The sequence below is a fragment of the Panthera pardus genome, unplaced genomic scaffold, assembly GCF_024362965.1.
Source record: "Panthera pardus isolate Hobbes unplaced genomic scaffold, ASM2436296v1 HiC_scaffold_8, whole genome shotgun sequence".
In the NCBI taxonomy this organism is placed as follows: Eukaryota; Metazoa; Chordata; class Mammalia; order Carnivora; family Felidae; genus Panthera; species Panthera pardus.
In genome coordinates this window covers 21493621-21516291 of record NW_026527013.1, presented here as the reverse complement: position 1 = coordinate 21516291, position 22671 = coordinate 21493621, and the positions used below count along the sequence as shown (strand labels likewise).

Sequence of the window (22671 nt, the reverse complement as noted above, 5' to 3'; positions counted from 1 at the left end):
AAATAAGGCGACAGCCAGCTCTTCGAAACAACATGTCCACAAGAAGCTAACTTTCTTGGGCTGTGTTAGGCTTGCAGGTGTGCTAACAAAATAGCCATTTTCCCCTCCGGAGAAGACGTCAGATAAATCACTGTGATAAAGGCCCTTTACAACATTTTAAGCATCTCCTTATTGATCTGCAGTGCATTATTTGTGAATGTTGATCATTCTTGTTTTTATTTTCCCCGGTCGGTTTCTCTTGAATCTGGGTATCTAGCTTGGGCTGGGGGACCTGGGGAGGGTCTGGAGCTGGGGCACTCTGTGGGGCACACATTGTCCTTTGGAGGGGGGACTTCTACTTTGCCATTATTTCAGGAAATGATTTTCAAGCTTCAGTCACGGGGTTGGTCTGGATAATCTCCAAAGTCCATTCAGCCCTAAGACCCCAAGGCTGATGGTCCGTGCCTGTGTGCCCCTCACCACTCCCTTCAGTGGCCTAGCCCAACCCTGGATGCCCAGCCTGGGAGACCAGGAGATTGACTGCAATCCAAAGACTACCTGTGGTTTCGAGGTGTTCGTGGCAGGGGAGAAACTAAAGACCCCTCATGGATGGGGCAACATAGTATCTCCAGAACGAACACCCTGCCATCTAGCCCAAGGGTTGACAAACTATAGCCCACAGGCCCAATCTGGCACGCTGTCCATTTTCATAAAGGGTTGCAAGAATGGCGGGCTCTACAGCTGCTCTCACACTGCAGTGGCAGGGGGGTGACCAGTTGCTGCAAACAGTGGCCTGCAAAGCCTAAAATATTTACTCTCTGGCCCTTTACAGAAAACATCTGTCCACCCCAGGCTGGCCCAGGGCATAAATGGCAGCAGCCAGAAGTCGTTAGAGTTTGAGCTGCAGTGCTGGATTTGGGCGTCTTGTTAGTCTTGCACAGCATTTAGCTCTGAGTGAGGTTGAATGGGAGCTCTTTATTTTAAAAAAAATTTTTTTTAACGTTTATTTATTTTTGAAACAGAGAGAGACAGAGCATGAACGGGGGAGGGGCAGAGAGAGAGGGAGACACAGAACTGGAAGCAGGCTCCAGGCTCCGAGCCATCAGCCCAGAGCCCGACGCGGGGCTCGAACTCACGGACCGTGAGATCGTGACCTGAGCTGAAGTCGGACGCTTAACCGACTGAGCCACTCAGGCTCCCCGAATGGGAGCTCTTTAAAACAGAGGCACCTTGGACTTCATCGCAAAGCTATGGTCGAGCATTTTGAAATAACAAAAAATGAAAAAGTAAACACACCTAATTTAAATATATGTTTAAACATGTGTTATACATCAGTGGCCTTTTAGGGATTTATACATTATTTATGATGTTATACATCAGTGGCCTTTTAGTGTTATTGAAGGGTTCAAAAGGTAGCCGAGATGCCAAGCCTGAGTTAGTGCTGATGCCGGGGGAAGAGGTGACTAGTAATGGTGAGGTTGAGATCTCCCTGCTAGCTTTCTTCCTGTTTCAGACTTCTCATTTCCCCTAAATTGGATATTACCCTCCTATTGGGGTGATAACAAGTGCTGATCCTATTTTGTGCAGGTTTTTAGACACTTCCAAACAAGCCATAGGAATGCTGTTCATCCACTTTGCAAATGTGTACCTAGCAGATCTCACTGAAGAGGACCCTTGTTCACTGTAAGTGGCTGATATTCCAGTACAAACATCACCCACCCGTCCACTGAAATTGTAGGCTGGTCTTGCTTTCTGCCACCAGTCATGTTCCCTCTAGCTTGGGGAGGGAGCAACCCCCCATTGTGCTCTGTGTTCCCCCAAATGACCATATTCTATGTGCTCCCTGTGGTTGCTCAAACACAGCTGTCAGTTGACCATTAGGGCTTTGCCTGCTTACGGTTGCCCTGCGCATTGGCTTTCGCCTCATCAGAACTCTGGCGCTTGGTGTTCTGGTACTTTCATGCCTCCTGGCAGGGAGCAGTCCCTGGCAGGATGGCATCGTGCCCTGAAGGAGTATCTCTGCTGGAACTGGACACACAAGGGCTCCTCTGTGGTGCCACCCGCTCAGGGTCAAAGCCATTGTTGACCATCATTGACCTCTTTGACCTGAAGACCACAGGTTGTTCCGGCACATCCCTGCGGTGTGTGCCTTCCACACAATCCCCCACCCCAAGAAATCTGACTGAATCCCCAAATTGTGCCTCTCCTGGCAGATGGAGTGGAAAAGGAGGCTCACCTGCCCTATCCTGGCTCCATCTCCTACCTTCCTGGCTCAGGCTTGCTCCAGCCAGTGCTGTGCTGGTGGCCCTGAACGCCACCAGCTACCTCCTGCTTCTGTGCCTTTGCTCATGCTGCCCTCTGCCTGGAACACACTGCCCCCTCCCCGCCCCACCACCACCCCCACCCCCACCCCTGTCCTGCCCCTGCCTCTGAGAGAGCAGGGCGGATGGCTGGTGAGTCCCTTGCCAAGAGGTTTAGTGTGTATTTAAGAACATTTGGACTGGAAGATTCTTTTAAGGCTCCTTCCTTGGTGACTGTGTAGATTTAGATTTCAGAAGGAAGTTATGAAGTCTCCCGGAATCTTTCTCTAAGAATTGGACAGGTTGTGATCTGTTTGGATGTTTGGGTGTATGTAGTCACAAAGTAGAGGAGTAGAAAGGTGACCCTTCTGTAGGGGAGATGGTTAGGAAAGGGCCTTGTCCTTCCAACTCTTGAGTCCCCCAGCAGGCTTGAGTCATTGTCTGATCTTGTTAATCATCTTGATGTTGTTGACCAGGATAGACTGAGACCCAGCTGCTTGCACAGGAGCCTCTAACCTAACTCCTGGTGTAGCCTCGGCCATGTGCAGGACTCTCCCTTGCAGCACCTCCATTGCCCGTCTGCAAAAAGAAGATGATACAGCTTTAAGAGGGACATTGACAAACTGAATCATAGCCAGGATGGAGAAAGGGCTGTTGACCGATCTTGAGTGCTCAGCCTGGAGGAGAAAAGGCCCAAGATGGAGCTTGGTATGGTGAAGGCACTTGCCTGAGAGGCCAGACTGAGCCATAGTTTGCTCCCCTGTCCTGTGTGTCCTGCCAGATCCCCAGGATTCCTATGAAGGTTTCAGGAGTTGATGAGTATAAACGCCACTGGAAACCAACCAGTGGGGCACTTCTCAGGAAGTTAACAGTTCAGTTAGAGGAAGTTGTTGTTAAAACTTAGGAAAGGCATGAGAGCCCCAGCAGTGGGGACAAGAACAGGTGGTGCTTGGGGAGTAGATTGCATGTGCCCTGGGATCTGTTCCAGGTCCTACCATCCTTGCTCTGTCCTGTGACTTTTTACAGGTGGGCTGGGTTGGGCTGGCCCTGGGGCATCATGGGAGTCTGCAGACCGGAAAGGAAGCCGGCCCCAGCACAGGGAAAGCTCAAACAGAAGGAGACAACTGCTCCCTGTGGCTGCATGGGTCCCGTGTGCTGGGGGCTCTGCTCCTTCCTCTGGACAGCTTTGTTGGCCAGGTGTGGGGGGGGGGGGGGAGGGGGTAAGCTTTCGTGACTCTGAGGAGCTATGATTCAGACAACACATTTGTGTAGTATCTACTAGGTGGCAAGCACTGTTCACATGTGTTAATTCATTTGATCCTGCCCTACAATTTAGATACTTTGGTTATCCTCATTTTACAGCTTGGGGAACTGAGGCACACAGAGAGGATGTAAGTTAAGTTCTCACGGCTCAGTAGTGACAGAGTGGAATTTGAAGCTGGCCAGTCTGGCTCGGGGCCCACTGCTGTCTGCCGGTCTCATCTGTGCTGGATAGAGGGTATGGAGCTTTCTGTCTTTGTTCCCAGGGCCTGGTGCACAGTAGGCATAAATATTTGGTGAGGGAATGAATGAACTGACGTGTATATATGTATCAGGTGTTCTTGTTATTTTCAGGGTGAGCCTCAGATGTGAGAACCACTTGAAACCAATTAGATGTAAGCGTCCGAGAGCAGTTTAGCTTAGGGCCAGCTGTGAACTTGGAGAAATTGCCTTGGAAGCAGTTGCTGTGCTTTGGTCTCTGGTCTGAGAGTGACCCCTTGTGATTTTAAAGAGGAAGGGCAGACGGGAGAAACCACCTTCCCCTCTGGTTTTCTTGCCACTCCAGGGCGCCCCTCCAGTATCAGTGTGCTGTGCGTATCGCCAAAGCCTGGGCCTTATCTTAGGGTGGGGGCTGTGAGTCTGCATAAAATGTCTGAAGCCTCAGAAAGTGGAAAGTGTCACAGTTGATCTGTGGCATCTGGCACTACTTTGAAGGCTTTCCGAGCCACTTGGCATCCCAGAGGGCTGTACCTGACCCAGTGATGGCCTGTCTCCTGCTTTGTGTGGAGAACTGGGGCCTATGATCAGTAAGATCTGGGTACAGGCCCTCGAGGGAGGCCCTTTCCTTGGTGAGGGAAGAGGTGCGTATCAGATACATGGGAACAGACCTTACAAGAACACATGATCAAGGTGGGAGTGCTCTTCCGACCCTCCTCCTCTCCTTCTCCCGTCATCGTGCCTTTTCCATGGGAATAAAGCTTCTACTCCTTAGAAGTACTTGTACTTGCCTCCATGGTAGGCTCTGAATTTGAAATATGGGGATGAACAAGGGCCACATGGCCCTGACCTGGAACAGGAGCACTGTCTCAGGGCTTTGGGTGGACTGGACCGTCAGGATGTGAACAGTGTCATGGAACAGACTTCTTTTACTGAATTAAGTTCTGTTTCCCTGCTGACTCCCTTGCTGTTTCCAGGCACTCTGTCTTATGAGAGGTCTTTATTTGCTGGGAGTGTTTGAGGTCTTCCAAGTTTCTTTGTCCCTGATGAGTGTCAGCACACTGTCGTGGGGAGGCTTCGTTGGGGTTCCTGGGAGTGAGCCCCGCAGCCTCTTGCACGGGCCCCAGAACAGGCCAAAGTACCAGGGCATCAGGCTTAAAGTTGGCCCACCAGGGGCTCTTGCTTCCTGACAGTGCTGCTATGTCCTCTCCTCCCAGGTACCTCATCAACTTCCTCCTGGACGCCACCGTAGGCATGCTGCTCATCTACGTGGGCGTGCGTGCTGTCAGCGTCTTGGTGGAGTGGCAGCAGTGGGAGTCTCTGCGTTTTGGCGAATATGGTAACGTAGCACGGACATTGGTAACGTCGTATGGAGTGTGGGGGGCGCTTCCTAGAGGGGGCTCTGCTCCTTGTCCCATACAGCCCTCCAGGCCAGTGGATTCAAGGGTTCAGGAGCCGGTGACTGTCTCCTCTGTGTGCTTGTGGGGCCAATTCTGGTCCCCTGCTGGTATCTGAGTGCCACACGTCTGAGGTGGGTAGGTACGCACATCACTGCCACTAGACCACAGGAGCCAAGAGACCCTGGACACAGGGAGAGCCACAGCATTGGCCTCTTCCACCAGAGGGCACTGGAGGCCACACCTGCTGGCTGTAAGGCCACCTCACTGTGCCGAGCTTCCCACTGAGTACACACCGCCTGCCCACCTCGTTAGAGAAGGGACAGCTCTTGGTTTGGGAGGTGCTCAGTAGGGAGCTGGCCCTCTTTGTGCCGCATGTCTGTGCTTGTCCTGCCATTGGGCCATTTCACTACAGGGGCTGCAGGGGCAGGATGGAGGATTCTCCTCTCCCTGGGGCCAAGTTGCCTTGCTGTCTCCTGACAGTAGGCTGGCCCCCACCGGTTTCTGGCACATACGGCTGCCAGGGACACCAGGTGCATCCTCCCTCAAAGAGACGTGGCTTAAAACAGGTGACCTCTGGCTGCTGGCTCATCTTTGACCCACCCCCCTCTCCTCAGGCCCCAGGGACAATGGCCTGGGCAGGAAGTTCCCCTGAGGCTGTCTCCCAGCACAAACACATTGCCCTTGACTTCGACTTCGTACTCCCAGGGAAGCGGCTGGCTGTGGCCTGAGCCGGGCTGCAGAGACAGGTGCCTCCTTCAGGCCTTGCCACACCCTGGGAATTCAGGACCACCTTCATAGCTGGTCCCTACTGTCTGGGAGCAGGAGCTCCTGGTCTCAGTGGGAACAGCATCAGCGGGGCCTTGGCCACATAGGGGCACACACAGAACAGAAGGGAAGGAATTCTGGACCTCCACTCTGTTTCCTGTTCATACCTTCCACAGAGCTCCTGGGTCTGGGCCTCAGGGCCGGTCACTCCTAGATGACTGAAAACTCACAAGGCACCAACATGTAAAAGGAGCCGATTCATGGAGCTGGCTCTGAATGCCTTGGGTATTTCTAGAAATCTTAAGTAATTGTTTGTCTCCACTGAGGGGAGATGAACTCAGGGGAGGGCTTTTCTTAGCCCCGTTACTCAATGCCTGGTGAGTCATGGACTTAAAGATAGTGTCTGACACACAGTGTGTGCTCCTGTGGCTCAAGAGAAGGCTTCTGAGAAGCCCCGAGTCATGACTCCTCAGCTTAGAGGACACACTCGGACCACAGCGGTGCCATCCTCATTTATAGGCTCATGCCCAGAGAAGTTAAGTGACACAGCGAGCCAGTGCACAGCTGAGGTGGGGCGGGGGGCGGGGGGGGGGGGGGGTCTCCTCTCCCACCAACTCCAAGGACGGTGCTGCTCACTGCTTGCCACTGAGACCCGTCCCAGAAGGCGGGGCTCTGGACTGCACTGTGGTGACCAGTGCTGTGGGAGGTGCACCCATGGCCCCTTGATGACTCGCGGGAGGGGAGGCCAGGCTGGCCCTGTCACAGCAGGCACTGCACCCATCCCCAGTGCGTCGGGGAGGCAGCAGCTGTCTGAGCTGCTTGCTTCCGTGCAGTCCTGTCTTCCCACCACTGCATTTAGGAACCCAAGTCTTCAAGCCGGGTGTCTCCAGATGTAGCTGCCCCTTATCCAGGACCATCCCGAGTCCTCCCTCCCTAGGCTGACGGAGGACAGCGCATGTGATGTTACCTCATTCTGTTTCTGTCCATGTTACCGGTTTCTATCGCTGCTATAAAAAGTTACCGGGAAATTAGTGGCTTCAAATAACACGGATTTCTTGCCTTACAGTCGTAGTTCAGACATCCCACGTGCGCCTCCCTGGGCTAAAGTCAAGGTGTCGGCAGGACTGGTTCCTTCTGGAGTCTCTAGGGGGGCACCCGTGTCCTTGCCTTTTCCCGCTCCTAGAGGCTGCCTGCACTGCCTGGTCGTGGCCCCTTCCTCCCTCCGAGGGGCCCGCAACTGGTCCTCTCACGCGGTATCACGCTGACCTTCCAGCACCTCCTTCCAGCTTGAAGTGCCCTTGTGAGCACTCTGGGCCCACCTGGATACTGCAGGATGCTCTCCCTTTCTTAGAATCGGCTGGTTAGTGACCTCCCTCCCCTCTGCCAGGTTACCTGACACGCGCACAGGTTCCTGGGACTAGGATGTGGTCTCTCTGTGGGACTGTTATTCTGTCTCCTGCACCTGTTGACCAGCCCACTGCTTGAGGCCATGGTTCCATGTAAGCCCCAGAGCTCTCTTCTCAGCTAAGCGAAGAAGAAGGGCTTGTTTTCTAGGTGCTTCCTTTGTCCCTAGAGGAGAGGGTGAACTTGCTGAGAAGCACCTGGGACTTGAGGAATCAGCCACGCAGCCCTGAGGGGTGAGACGAGATCCAGGTGACAGGTGTGCTTACAGTCAGATGACCAGGCAGCTTCTCCCCAAGCGGAAGCTCTGAAAGTGGGGTCTCTGCCCCAGGGGCACCAGTGGTTTGTGGGTTTTGCTGCCTGCCCCTGTCCTAATGGTCCCTTCCTGAAGCCTTGAGAGACAAACATGTTCTGTCCGTTTGTCCCCTATTCCTGCGATTTATCCTGAGGAACTTATTCAATAAAAAAACACCCATGGGGGCACCTGGGTGGCTCAGTCGGTTGAGCGTCCGACTTTGGCTCAGGTCATGATCTCGCGGTCTGTGAGTTCGAGCCCCGCATCGGGCTCTGTGCTGGCAGCTCAGAGCCTGGAGCCTGCTTTCGATTCTGTGTCTCCCTCTCTCTCTGCCTCTCCCCTGCTCATGCTCTGTCTCTCTCTCTCTGTCAGAAATAAATAAACATTAAAAAAAAAAATTAAAAAAAAAAACAAAAAAAAACCCATGTGTGAACCTGAGGCTGTCCATTGTGGTAAAAAGCAGGACACATCGAGAATGCCTGACGTGTCTGTTTTTAAACGATGAGACAGTGGGGAACATCTGAAAGGCTCTCAAATGAAACAAATCTGAAAAACAAACCGCACATGTGCCAATTCCAGCTGGGGCTGCATGTGGTCCGGACACAGCAGAGGAAGGGACGTGTGGGAGCAGGTTTGCACAGGTTTTTTTTCATTTTTTTCCACCATGTTTTTATTAAAGCGTGTAAATGAAACAAGCCGCAGCTGCAGCTAAGCTTTGAGGGGGCAACACGAGGGGAGGGAGGAAAACACGTCCCCCTTTGTCAGTCACCTCAAGCTGAAGGGCAGAGGGAGCAGACACACAGAGCAAGTGGGTTTTCTCTTGACATTAAGTGTGGCCCCTTGTTCTGTTGACTTTAAACACGGCAGTCCCCATTCAGAGATACTGCCTGCTAGTGCTCTGTCTCCAATCTTAATGATTTTTAACAAATATTTTGATTGGTTGTTTCTGAGAACTTTTCTCAGTAAGGTCACGTAGTTTACTGAGGGGATTACAGAACTCCATTAAAAGTCTGGCTAGGAGGGATTGTGCTTCTGAAGTGGTTTCTTGGCTCAGCTGCATCTAATCCCAAAAGTGAAAGTAGACAGAACGAGCTCAAAGGAAGGCCCTTTGGCTCTTCTGCATGCCTTCTGTACCCTTCTCCCAAGGCTTTCCAGAAAAGGGAATGGCCTGATGTTGTGTCCATTACAGCTGCGTGAAGGCATTCACTTGCTCTTCCACTGGCAGGCTCTGGCAGGGCTGGGGCCTGTGACAGGGATGGCTACGGAAACCATAGACTCCAACGAGAAGCTGGTGCCTTCTCTCTGGGTCACGTTCTCTTCTCACTGCCTATATTAGGGCCTTTGCCTCCCCTGAAAAGCTACCGTCTACCCTGCTCTTCTGGTCAGCGGTGGTCATACAAGTGCAGCAGAGCTCCCAGAGCCGGCCCCGGGGGACCCCACCCCACTCTCCCTGCATCTCCCACTTTGGGGAGGCATGTGTGGCTCCCCGGGAGGCCCATCCTGTGGGTTCTGCCTGTCCCTGAGGATACAGATCCTTCCCTGGGACTGGTCCTCCACCCTTCCTTCTAGTCCCTGTTGAAACATTCTGGAGGCCCTCCAGGGCCTGCGTGTACCCCAGCTTGGACTGTTGGGATTTCTCCATTTCTCAAACACGGTGACTGATGGGATCACAGATGGACCCTTGGCACAGCCCCAAGGCACAGCCCCTCACTGCTGCCCCCTTGCTGTGAGGGCTGCCCACTTTTCTTCTTTGTCCCCAGCCAAAGCTGTCTTGGGCTGCCCTGTGTAGACAGAATCAGAATCCCTCCAGTCCGAATTCTGCCTTCAGGGCTGAGGGCGGCAGGGACAGCCGGGGAGGGTAGGTGGGGGTAGCAGATGAGCAAAGAGGTTATCTGCTGCCATCACAGTCACAAACATCAGCCAGCCCACAGATGGAGGAAAGGATGGGTGGCACCACAGTCACTGGAAAAATCAACAACGGATAATAATAGCAGTCTTGCTTCACACAGCTCTGCCAGTGGACAAAAAGAGCCAGCTCTCCGAGCCCCAGCAGGGAGCACTTACTAACTTTAGTTTTTTTAATTATATCTTAGAATCTCTTGAAAGAAACGCCACGCTGGTATCTCCAAATTAGGAATTCTCTGATTTTGTCTAAAACACTCACATTTGTCTACTTGCGCTGAAGTGATTCTTAGTGCTTTCAGGGCTCATTAAGTGGCTTTAGAGCTGGCATTCTGGTGTGAGCTGGGGGCGTGAGGGCTCACAGCGGTGGGTACGGGACAGAGGTGTGGTGTCCGGGCCCCACGTGACTGCACACCCACTGTCCCCACAGGAGACCCTCTGCAGTGTGGAGCCTGGGTTGGGCAGTGTGCTCTTTACATCGTGATCATGATTTTTGAGAAGTCTGTCGTCTTCATCGTCCTCCTCATACTTCAGTGGAAAAAGGTTTGCCTCTTGTCCCTTCTCTACCAGCTCCTTGGGACACCAAGCAAGGTGGTACTTTTTCCCCTACCTCCCACACATTCCCAACCTTATTAGAAAACCAAATTTGTTGTTTCTTTCTTTCTTGCCTGCATGAATGCAGCCTGGATTCCACGTGATAGGGCCACCTGTCGAGAGCAGGAGCTTGTTTTTCCACTTAGCCTCCATCTCTTTGGATCATGCAAACATCTGCTCTAGATTAAGCCTTGGGATACATAATGGAAGTAAGAGTCCCTGCCCTCGGATTGCTTACTGGCTGATGCGGTCTTTAGGCCTCATGACTGCAACCCTCAGGAGGGTGTTCTCTACATCTGCACATGTCCTCACGCACCCGTCTTTGCCAGTGGTTTAATTGAGCCCTTTGGTGGCACAGGAAGCTCCTGGTTGCACGTTGTTCCCAGGGTTTCCTTGGCTTTGCCCTCTGGCCCCGGTGCCCATTTCCTCCATGTGGCCACATGAAACCAGCCAAAGAGCCTTTGGAAACAAGTAGCTCAGAACTTGGCTTTCCTTTGGTTTTATTTGTATCTGCTTTTTATTTTTTAAGAAAATAAACCAAGGCTTTTCAGAGCTGTTGTCCTTCGGGAGGTTGTTGGGGTGCAGGACTTCTGTAAGAAAGCGGCCTGGCGCCTCATTGCTAGTGTCTGTAATGAGCATCCACTGACCTCGCTCCCTCTATCTCCCCAAAGCCTCCCCACCCTCCATGCCTCCTGGTGTGTGGTTGTAAGCCCACTACGTTTCCTGAGTCCACAGCCTTGGGCAAGCTGTGAAAGCCCTAACTGCTCCAAGTGCTCTCCCTGGCCTGCCTTGTTAGCAGTCACACTTCGGGACGGGCTGTGCAGCCCTGGGCGTGAGGTGCTCTACCCATCAGAGTTTGGGGGACTGTGGTCTAAGCTATGCCGCCCTGCTCAGGGCCTCATGGATTGACCCGTGCCGCCACCCCCACCCTCAGGTGCCTTCCCTGTGGTGTCTCCCTACCTCACGGAGTCTGCTTCTCTTTACAGGTGGCCCTGTTGAATCCCATTGAAAACCCAGACCTGAAACTGGCCATCGTCATGCTGATCGTCCCCTTCTTTGTCAATGTCAGTGCCATGTTGCATTTTCCTACCCCCACGTGCTCTCTGCCTTCCAGTGTCCCATTCACAGTTCAGAGTCTGACAGAGAAAGCCCCTTTTGGCCCCCACGTCCCTCTGTGTGAGCATTTGCCCTCTCCCCACCCCCACTCCAGACGTGAAGATGGCAGGATTGCTTTCTCAACAGGCACACCCCATGCTCCAGGCCCCCTGTGCAAGATGGAGGGTCCCGGGAACTGTCTTGCCCTCCCTGCCAGGGGACCTCCCACCAACAAGGCCCACCACATGCATGACAAGGATTTCTAGATCAGGATGCCAGGCTTCTATCCCTGTCGTTTACACAGAGCTCCAAGAAAAACTCACAAGCACACTGGCTAGACTTAGGAAACAGTGAGAAGAAATGCTACAGGCACCTGGGGCTGACAGACGTGGCCGACTATGCAGGCCAGCCGCTCAGCCCGTGGAAGGAGCCCCAACCAGGAGCCCAGAGACCTTGTTAGTGGCTAAGGCAAAGGCTCAAGGCAGGCTGTCCCCATCAGTCACCACCACTCGGGGTGAAGAGGGCCAGGGCTTTCTTACCAGTTCTCTGATAAGAAAGTAGAAACAAAGGAAGTGGAGAGTGGGTGTCTCTTTGAAAGCTTGTGAGAGCAGGGGGACTGGATGAGGGTTTTCTTTCCCTTGTCCTGGACGTAATCTGGAGCGGGTAGGAGGCATGCCGATGGGGTCTGCTCTGCTTTCACAAACGGCTTATCCCGGAGTAACGCTCAGGTTCCCTCCCCCACAGGCTTTGATGTTCTGGGTAGTGGACAATTTCCTCATGAGAAAGGGGAGGACGAAAGCTAAACTAGAAGAAAGGGGAGCCAACCAGGACTCGAGGAATGGGAGTAAGGTCCGCTACCGAAGGGCTGCATCCCACGAGGAGTCAGAGTCTGAGGTAGGGCTGAGCCCCCGTGCTACCACCCGACCCAGGGAGGTCTCTGGTCTCTGTTTGCATCTGGTCCTCTCAGCACTAGCCAGGGGGAGGGAGAAGAGGCTGACAGCTCCATCTGGCAGGGACCCATCCCTGCAGCCCCTGGCCTTCCCAGGGCAGGAAGGTGGAGCACCCAGTGTGGTGAGGGCCCCGACAGTCCCTCCCCAATCCCTCCGCCAGTGGAGGAAGACAGGGAAGGGAGGGGCTGCCTTTCCCTGCCTTTCCTTCCAGGGAAGCTGGCACAGACTCTCCTGAGCCTGATCATTGACCTTTAAGCATTCAGGTGTTTGAATCCCTGCCCACCGCTACAGAGCAGCAGAAGTGTTGGCTGAGCTCACTAGAAAAGTCTAAAACGTAGGGGTAGCCAGACCTTCCCAGGGCACCTCACCTTCCCATATTTTCAGGTTTCCTACATTCAAGGGTTTGGACTTGGAGGAGACTGGTGGTCATAACTAGGAGCATAGAGGCAAAGTTACACTCCCTGGGCAGCCTGCACTTCTGTGTGCTGCAGGGTGAGGCCAAGGCTGCCTCCTCAAAGGGCCTTGTCAGCCCCCAGGGTGGGGCTACAGAAATGGCTGAGGTGACATTTTCCCTGAGAGACCTTCAGACTGCATGAGGTGAACGTGTCTGAAGAGCTCTCTGTAAGACTGATCGTTTTGAGATTGAGGTGTTAACAAAAGCCCTGTGAGGACCCTGGAACAGTTTGTTTAACTCCTGGGGGCATCCTGGAGGGAGTTTTGGAAGCTGGGTAGAAGAGCAAGACAGAGGGTAAGCCCATGTCTTCTCTAGGGGTGCCTAGGATCCGACCCGGGGCCTGTCATGTTGTAAGAGCCTGGTGAACATTGGGTGAATGACAAACAGCACTACAGGCAGAAGCAATGACTCATGAGCAGTCGTGCTCATGTGGTATGGCATCTGGGCAATGTGAAATCCATCATGGCCAGAGCAGCCTGTGTTCCTCAGGGTAGGATGGGATGACAAGAAATGAGGTACAGGCAAAGGTCTCGGCGAGACAGGCAAGGTGCTTTGTGATTGGGGCACACATGTACAGGCAGTCGGGAGCCAGAGAGAAGGTTTAATCTGGGAGCCACCAAGGGAGTGGTCCAGGAAGAGGTGATGTCCCCATCCTACCCCCGGGAGAGCATGAGCTCATGGTCCCCTGTACAGCTGCAACTGTCCCTGTCCTTCTGTGATGCCCAGAGGTCTGCGGAGCCAGGCAAGTGGTGTGGCAGGTTGGCAGTGAGTGAGTTTGCCCTGGATGCCCTTGCTCCGTGGCCGAGTCATTCCAGGGATTCAGAAGAGTGAAGGGCTCCTTTTGTCTTCACAAGTTACAAAGTTGGCTTAAAGCAGCTGCTCTGAAACCCACCTGCCTCGTATGTGCTCCACAGATGTTTTCTTTTCCTCTTGAGAAAGAGGACTCTTTTGTTTGCTTTTGCTTTATTGAAGGCAACTTCAAAGACTTGTGATGCCCCTGGTCAAGATTGGGCTTTTTTGCCAGGATGACCTTAGGTCATCCTGAGTTTGCTCTGACTGGGGTTCTGTTCCAGCCAGAGGTTGGATGGAGAAGTGGGGAGCACTCCAGAGAGGCGGGTATGTCGACTCGATGCTGGTTTCAGTAGCCCGTGAATATCCTAAGAGTAAGTGAAGTCTGGGGTGGTCTTACTCTGTAAAGGGGCCTCCCCATCACCCTTTCCTCAAGAAACACGAGACCAGAGGCCTCCTACAGGGGTCGGCACCCTGGTGCTGGGGTGGAGGGAGGGCAGAGGAAGAAGGCACCGCTGGTGGTGACACAGACCGTGCCTCCCCCGCCCCCCTCCTCAGATCCTGATCTCGGCCGATGACGAGATGGAGGAGTCTGACGTAGAGGAAGACCTGCGCAGACTGACCCCCCTGAAGCCCGCGAAGAAGAAGAAGCACCGCTTCGGGCTGCCCGTGTGACACACTCCTGCGCTGGGGTCAGGTTTGGGGGCCCAGCCGGCTGCCGGGTCCTTCCTTCCCTCCTCCCTGCCCTTCCTCTTCTACCTCCGCCCCTCTTGCCGTCTCCGCCCGCTCCCAAACTACTGTGACTCGACAGAGGGAGGACGGGCCGGCGCCGAGGGGTTTGCGGCAGCCGGAGGCTCCCACTCAGTTGCACTACAAACACTGACCAAATATGCAAGCAAGGCGTTTTGTCTGTCTGTCGTTGTCCCAGACGGTGTTGTGAGGGACCCAGAAGCCCCGTCCTGTGTCTGGCTGGGTGGCATCGAGGAGGGAAACACGCACACACACAGGCTGTGGGCAGAACCTTTCCGCAAGGCTCTGGGCGCGTGGACACATAACACGTTTGGGGCTAAAAGTCACTCATTGACCAAGTTGGAACTGCAATGCTTTCTTACTCGAAATGGCTTTGTAACTACTGATTTCTAAAGCCGGTTTTATGAGCTGTCACAGTGTTAATGTTTTTTGAGTATGTGTTTATTTCCTATGGGACTAATGGGCAAAACATAGATTTTTTAAGTCTTCCGTACGCTGTTGACTTTTATATTTTTAAGTTATATTTTCATACTATTGTATTTAAAAACTCTTTTTAATCCCCAAAGAAATGGGTTTGTTTGCCTTCCATGAGATGTGAACTGGTGGGAAGAAAAAGTCAAGAGTTTTGTTAATTTGGAATATTTGTAGGCAATCTGCGATAAGATGAGGTAAATGGTCTCAGCAGGAAGGGAAATGAAGCCTTATCTGAAAGGAACAAACCCAGTGAGTCTGTGTAGGGCAGGCCTGACTGGGAGGCAGCTGGTCTGAAGGTCGAGCTAGGGCCCTGGTGCGTGTGGGACAGGAAGTGCTCTGTCCAGTGGCTTGGTTTTTCTGCTGGCAGGTAGAGGTTTTAGTTAAATGTGACCAAGAAAAGAGCCTAAGAGGTCTGTGTCCAGAGAAACTGAGACCTCGAGGCCAGCCCTGTGTGTTCCCTGTCTCTCTTCAGAGCCTCCAAATCTGTAGTTTAAAATTCAGTCTGGGCCTCCTTGCCTCTCACTGGTGCAGCCTTCAGAACCAGCTGCTGGACCAGCCCCAGGAACTTCCTCCCAGGCTGCCCTCTGCCTGTTGTCTTACTGTCATCCCCTTGTTTTGCACAATAGTCTGAGGAACCCCTGCCTGCCCAGTGATACTGTTTCTCACGTCCTTCAAAGATACAGGGCAGCTGGGGACGGGGCAGGTTGAGGTGCAAGAGCTTACCATCTGCCTCCACAGGTAGGCGAGGTGCTTCTAAGCCCATGTGCCCTCCCTGGGGAGCGGCCCCACTCCTCAGCATGGCCACAGGCCCCCGTAGCTTTAGGAGTCTGCTGACCACAGTGGAATGAGTTGGCCTGGGCACTTGTCCTACTGTGGAAGCAGCACGGTGGAGCAGCCAGGGTTTTGTCACAGCCCAGAGGCAGCCACAGAAATTAAGGAATAGATAACTACACCACTAAGGTGGGAGCTGGAAGTGAGACAGGTGCAGAGAGGCCACCTGGTCCAGAACCTTCCTTTTAGACCTACATACAAAAGTGCTGCCCTTGTGTAGATTGGGTCTGAATTGTAGCATGGGAGCCAAACTGTTAAGCCCTGGGCCTGCCTCACCTTTCACATCCCACCCAGGGGCAGGGCAGGGGGAGTGGGCTTCTCAGCCCTTCTTCCCGTGGGAGTCTGGACCCAGAGGGCTGAGAGGAACTGGGACCTGTCACTGCCATGAGCAGCGACTCTGCAAAAGTGGGCATCTGCCGCAGGAGGCAAGATTGCGTGCAAGACTAGAGGCTGTATCCGCTTCTGCCCTCATTTAGGCTGTTAACCCCCTCCCGTCCCTGGCCACGGTGAGGTGTCTGCCCTGGAGAATCGGTGCTGGGGAAGACCAGAACTGACGTTGTGCCTGCTGCACATCAGCCCCTCGTGGCATTGCTGGCTCCCTGTACTTTTCCCTCCTGTTTCATTTTGTCTGAACAACCTGTGCCCATCGCTGTTTCCTGCACCTTACTGAGCTCAGAATCAGAGATGTGCTTTCAGCCTTGAGCTCCAGGCACAGCGAGTGGGAGAGACACAGTCCATGAAAGATGGAAAGTAGGGGTTATGTAAGCCTCGACAATCTGTTCTTCCGAAGGCCCTTCCCAGTGCCTGCTGGGCAGTGGGTTTGGGGGACAAAGTGGTGGAGAGTGAGTGGTGGTTTTTCCCTGTATCCTGATTTTCAATAAGGGCTTTAGTCTCTGAGCCACAGTCATAGAGCTGGCTGACTAGGGGATGAGTGTCTAATCATAGAGGGCCTTGTGGTGTGTGGGACTGGACAGTGTGGCCTTGCCTGTTTGGCCTTATCTTCCTGTGTGTGTGTGTGCATGGGTGTATAACACACACACACACACACACACACACACACACACACACACACACACAGAGTTTGTATTCCCTGGAGTGTTTCCTGCAGTCACTGGGGGTTTTTCTGTGGTACACTGTCCCAGGAGAGACCAGATGCAGAGGACCATGGTCAGAACTTCCCCTGAGCTGTCCTCCCTCCCTCCCTGGGATGAGTCTCCTCTCCACCTGCCCCAAGGTGCCTTACGAGGTACAGCTCTTTACCCAGCCACATGGCAAGTGTCACTGTGCTTGAGAAACCATGAGACACCAACTGGACATTGTGTGCTATCCATCTGATCTGTCCAAGAGTGGACCTTGGCCAAGCCATGCATGATGAAAGCTTATAAGTCAAGGTCATGAACAAGTTTCTTGTAACTGATGGAAATAATCTGATGAGGTAAAACTGTCACATCTCAATGGAAGGAATCATTGTTGGCCTTATTTCCTTTTGTTGTCAGTGGCATGTGGACAGTGGCAAAGGGGGATGTTGGTGAGATCCTGGGCCGCAGTGGCTTCTTGGTCTGCTCAGAAGACCTTCGAGATAAGGGCCCGTGGCCCATTAGTTAACCCACAGGCATGCTGGTGGCCTCCTGCCTCAAGCTTTAACTGGTGCCCCTTCCTGGCAACAGGGAGTCCTAGGCGAGTATTGTCCTATCATGCCTTTAAAGGGAAAAGATAAGGCTCAAATCCTAGGCAGTGTAGTCCTGTGGCCTGCAGCACAGAGGCCCCATCTGTCAGCTGCCCAGGAGCCCACTCTGGCCTCCAGACAACAACTCACTGGCCTTTTCACAGCCAGGCCAACATAGACAGCTCTAGGAACTTCTCATTGGCCAAAGCAGCCACCTTGTAGGGTGTAGGGTTGGCGTTGAGATGTTGCACACACTTCCAGCCAGGAGTGGAGAGCTCTCTGCTTTGCCCTGTGCGGCACTGGCAGCTCTGAAGGGCTTTGCTCTTGGTGAGGGACTTCTGGTCCAATGGCTGTCAGCTACTTGAGCTCCTGGCTAGGTGGGTGGGTTGGTTTCATTTGATTTCTCTTTTCATGATGTTTCTTAGAACTCAGACCAACGTGAGCAAACCGTGGCTTATTTCCACTGCCCTTCTGGTGGGGGTGTTTAATCAGTGATGACTCACAGAAACCCGTTTTTGAAATGAAAGGGAAGATGATGTACTTAACATTATACAATGGTTTACAATAAAGTTTCACATCTTAATACATTTTTAAAAAAAAAAACCATCACTTGTGGCTGTGGTTGTGTGTTCTTTGGAGTTGAAACAGCTTAATGGGGTCAAGAAGATTTCCCCAGTGAGTTAGAAGATTCTCCCCCAGGAAGCCAAGTGTGAATGAACCTACATCACCTCGTGACACACACCGGAGCCAGAATCTGCCAAGGGAACAAGCTAAAAGTACTCTTGCCTTTTCCACTTACCTGCTAAGGCGAGTAAAAGCTGCTTTACCTCCTCCTGAGGAGCAAGCAGTACTGGGAGGTTGAGGGGTGAGGAGCAAGGCCACGGGGCTGGGAGGCAGGTGCCTCCCTGGGCAGAGCCAGCTGGGGTGGCGGGATTGGGGGCAATGCCAAAGCACCCTTCCCAGGCTGGGCCCACCCTTGGTGCCTTTCGGCCCCGTTTGCAGTCCTGGGTCCGTGCCCCTGAGCGCTGGTCTCAGATGGAGCCTGGCAGTCCTCTCATTGGCCTCCTGGGACTTGGAGGGGGAGATTGGAGGCATGACAGCAGTGGAGTGGTATTCGGATAACCAAGTGTCAGTGCCTGGTGGGGTTCTGTCTGCCTGGAGCCTCCAAGGATAAAAATAATCCCCACCACACACTGACCAGGAGCTGGAATGTGGCCAACCTCCCACCCACATCCCCTCCCCACACCCATCTCAGGTGGAGAATTCTGCCTTGCGCCCCGAGGGTCTCCCCTTCAGGGATGGGCTATTAGGAGCTAGCAGAAAGCTAAGTGGCCTTCAGGAGAGACCTTGGGCCTGTCCCTCTCTCCACAGCTCAGTGCCTGGAATGGGCTTGGATCTCGCCCACCTGCTTTCAGCAACCTAAATGTCAGGCCAGGCACCTTTGGGTGACCTCACCCAGTCAGAGGCTCTGTGCCCTTCCCTGCCTACACTCACCGGTGCCCTTACCACAAAGCAGGTTTTCTTCTGGTCCTTTCTGGGCACTTTACCTCCCGCCTTTTGTCCCTTTGCTACCCTTGCACTAGGAGCCAGGCAGAGGGCAAAAACACAGATGAAGCAGCTCCCCGAGCTTCTCACAGCCTCAGCTGCTCACCTGTGAACCATGGGGGGCTGTGCTCACTGTGAGCAAGTGCTCCCAAGTGTCACACACAGGAAGCTTCTGCTCTGCTGCCGTGCAGGATGGAAAGTCTCTTTTCTCTGGAATCCATAGAAGGGTAAAAGAGAGGGAAAAATAAGCTCAGAGCGGTCCAGCCTAGCCCAGGGCCCTCTCTTCCCTCAGGGACACCCACCGCATTGGGATGGACTCTCCCAGGTGGACAGCTCAGGCTGCCACACACATTCCAGGACCCACGCTCATAAATCCTCATTGCGCACTGCCAGGCCTGGCACCTCCCGCCTGCATAAGAGCACCTGTTCTCGAGGGCCCCGGGTCTCCCCAGCTGTCCTTTTCCACAGGGCTGTGGCCCCCGGGCAGCAGTGCTCAGCGAGCCCCTATCATCTCTAAGAATAAACTCTGAAGCTGCAGGCTGTGCGGACCTGAATCATCGGGAAGCCCATCGAGGAGGGGAGTGGCTTTCCGGGGCAGGCAAGTGGACTATATAAGCCCCAGAGGGCTGGCGCTGCCCCGATCTCTTCCACCGGCTTCTGCCTGCCAGAGGGGAGCCTTTGCAGCAGCTCTCGCACAACGCCCACCATGTCCCAGGTAGGAGGGTCCGGCACAGGCCGGGTTGGTGCCGGGGGGGTGGGGATGGACAGCTGGACACTGTCACCTCTGACAGTTGTGTCCTGAGCTGAACTGCAGGCGTAACGAGAAGCTCTGTGAGCCCCTGGGAGGCCAGGGCTCAGGAGGGGCAGCGCTGGGCCCCAGCTTGCCGGCAAACCCCCATTTATCTTGGGTTTGGTGGTGTTCTGTGGCTTGTCAGGAGGGTAGAGACAACATGTATGATACTTCAATTTGTGTCTGCCTTTGTGTGTGAAGAAGACCATAGGACTCGTTTGTAGCCGTGTGTGTGTGTGTGTGTGTGTGTGTGTGTGTGTGTGCGTGCGTATGCGCGTGCATGCCAGGCGGGATCTGTGGGTGCATAACTTCCCCCAGGCATCTCCCCAGCAGGATATATCTCGGTGCAGGGGGGTGTACTGTGTTGCCACAGGATCCCAGCCCAGACTCAGGGACCAGGAATTCCCTGCACCTGTCCCCAGGGCTTAAGAAGGAATGAGGCCTCAGACTCCTGGGCGCCTGGGGTTGAATGGTAGGATAAGCACTGAGTCTGAATATCCCTAGTCTGGAGGGGGATGGACTTGTAGGTCAGTGCTAAGGCATGCTAAGTGGAGGTTCTCCTTGCTACCTGCTCCATGGGTGGGTGCTGACTTCGGACCGACTTCACGGGCATCTGATTCTTCCACCAGATTCCCACCGCAAAACGCACGAGGTAAATGCCAGCAGTTTGGGGGAGAGAGAGACAATCCCTGAGGGGCCCTTGCCACCCAATGAGCAGATCTTGGAATTTACCCAAGGAAACTCCACTCAAAACCAGCCCCTTTCCCCTTTGCCCTTCGTTCCCAGGCCTGAGCCTGGCCAGGCAGGCAGTATCAGGCCACAGTAGCCAGGGTCCCCATGCTCCTGGTCTGTGGGGGAAGTAGAGAGAGACGTGGAGGTGGGGGTGGAGCACGGTTGGGAGAGCTTCCTGGAAGAGGAGTGCAGCCTTAAATTGGCTTGAGTTCAGTGGCCAGAGAAGAGGGGTCTCAGGGCCAAGGCACTGAGGTAGGAAAGGGCTTTCACCCTTGAGGCCTCGGGTTGTAAGATGAGGTTCTGGGCTCTCCAAGGCTGGTGCTCAGGAGGCCCCCATCAAGAAGAAGCGCCCCCCCGTGAAGGAGGAAGATCTGAAGGGGGCCCGTGGGAACCTGGCCAAGAACCAGGAGATCAAGTCCAAGACCTACCAGGTCATGCGGGAGTGTGGTGAGTATCCTCCTGGGCAGTGGGGGTGGAGGAGGGAGGTGTCAGTGGGAGGGGGGGATGGGGAGAGGGCTCCCAGCATCCTTTCCTGAGTCCAGAGCTCCTGAGCGGGGGGGGGGGGGGGGGGGGGGGGGGGGGGGCACTCCCCGGGGGGGGGCACTCCCCACAAATGCCCCTGCCCACACCTCCCCATCCTGCCCACAGAACTAGCTGGTTCCACCGCCCCGTCGGTGTTCAGCGGCACCCGGACCGGCACCGAGACCGTCTTTGAGAAGCCCAAAGCTGGACCTGCCAAGAGTGTCTTTGGCTAAGAAGTGCACACCATTCCTCTCGCCACTGTCAACTCCTAGATGCAGGAGCCTTTCCCAAAAACTTTTTTTATGCCAGAATACACCTTCTCACCTGCTGCCTCTGGGACTGCCGCCTATCCCTCAGAGCCCTGGTCCCTCAGCCCAGGGAGTCTGCACCAGCACCTGGGGAACAATAAAGAGGATGCCCAAGTGACTCCGGCATTTGGAGGGTGTTAGTTGGTCACCAGCCATAGCCGCTCAGTGTAGGGGAGGGGCAAGTGGGGTAGGGGGTGGGGCATGTTCTGTACCCTTTGTGGGCTTTTGGGAGGTCCCAGAGGATAAGGCAGGTGCCATTACGGCCACTGCCACATGCCAGAAAGTCTTGGACGTGGTGAACTGGCGCTGAGCTGTGTGGCTTCAGACCAGTCTCTGCCTTTCTGAGTCTCAGTTTTCCCTCCCATCTGAAAAGGGACTAGAGCTGGAGCCTGTTGCATAAAACAGGCCACAGTAACACTGCTCAGAGTGAAGCAGGTGGGGGCCCGAGGCTCACCCCTCCCCCTGCCTTCCACAGAGGATGTTGAGATGCTTCCAAGGACACCAAGGCTCTGCAGGACCAGGTCACCTCAAAACCCCTTTCCTCTGGGGCCCTTATTTGTACCACCTCCTTGCCAGCTCACACCCCTTAAAGACAAAACCAGGTCGAGGCCCCTTTCTGGCCAGTGGTAGTCTGCTTACTGAGCTGCTCCTTTCTCAGACTCGGGGTGAGCCTCCCCCTCGCCATTCCCACCGCTCCGCCTGCATTGTGAGAACTCCAGGTCCTTGGCTCATGAGCGGTTCTTCCGTTCTCAGGCTTCAGTGTCCCCTGTGTGTGTGGAACTGTCAGATCCAGGGGACTGCAGAAGTCTGTCCCCCTGTGACGGCAAAGCCATAGGCAGTCCTGCCTGCTGCCTACACGGAAGTCCGCCTGTCCCCTGGGCACGTGGGGTGGCTGCTTGGAGCCTTCCCCACGTTCTCAGCCAGCATGGCGTCCTTATATAGCTGTCTTCAGGCTGGGCCCGTGCTCTGTGCCCCGAGTGGCCCTTCTGTGGGGCAGGGCCTGGGCCTGCTCACCGTGCTCCTCGGGGGTGGGGGTGGGGGGCTCTTTGCTCAGATTGCTGACCGGGTGTGAAGCCCTGGATGATCCCAACCATATTCAGAGCCAAAGGGCAAGCAGTATAGATGCGCACAGAGATGCTTTCTGGAGGGGAACATTGATTTGCAGCCAGAGACACAGCTCCAGAGTCCTGGATGCTCCTGCCACTGATGGAGGGGACCTTGGGGGCCGGTCACTGCCTCAGAACCTTGTGTGGACCCCCAAAATGGCTACTCCCCGTCCTCCCCACCCCCACTGACAAGTGTCACCAAGTCACCCTCCTTCCTCAACCCAGGGCTTGGGACCTGGCCACACTTTCCTGAAGCGACTTTACCTTATCTATGGCCAGACTCGGGAGCTGGGCTATCCCAGAGCCGCCAGGGACGCGAGCACCAGCTGCGTCCGGATCCCTTAATATTTATTCATTTTATTGCTATTTGTTATAAAAGCAGCATTTCAAGTTTATTAAAGAAAAATTGAAAAAAGCTATTGGTAATCCTACCCCAGGCCCTCGGGTGCATTCCTACGGGTCTGGGCTCAGGACAGTGGCACTGCCTTGGTGTGCTGATGGCTGGGTGTCCTGTGTTTTCTCACGCAAGCTGTGAATCATGGGCTCC

At 54.3% G+C, this 22671-nt stretch overlaps 2 protein-coding genes across 3 annotated transcripts in view; both read left to right on the top strand.

Moving 5' to 3' along the window:
* STIMATE (STIM activating enhancer) overlaps nt 1-17727 on the top strand; it is a 54642-nt gene extending 36915 nt beyond the window's left edge. For both annotated transcript variants that reach the window (XM_019417175.2, XM_053898006.1), the window contains 6 exons: nt 1567-1662; nt 4973-5094; nt 9949-10061; nt 11099-11176; nt 11952-12101; nt 13959-17727. In XM_019417175.2, coding sequence (XP_019272720.1) covers nt 1567-1662; nt 4973-5094; nt 9949-10061; nt 11099-11176; nt 11952-12101; nt 13959-14075 — 676 coding nt within the window. In that variant the 3' untranslated portion in view covers nt 14076-17727. The remainder of the gene's footprint in view (nt 1-1566; nt 1663-4972; nt 5095-9948; nt 10062-11098; nt 11177-11951; nt 12102-13958) is intronic.
* Nucleotides 17728-19117: 1390 nt separating this feature from the next.
* Nucleotides 19118-21136, top strand: MUSTN1 (musculoskeletal, embryonic nuclear protein 1). Its single transcript, XM_019417176.2, has 3 exons — nt 19118-19381; nt 20503-20635; nt 20837-21136. Exons 1-3 carry the CDS (start codon nt 19373-19375, stop codon nt 20941-20943), a joined length of 249 nt encoding a protein of 82 aa, XP_019272721.1. The 5' UTR covers nt 19118-19372; the 3' UTR covers nt 20944-21136.
* The last annotated feature ends 1535 nt before the right edge of the window (nt 21137-22671 follow it).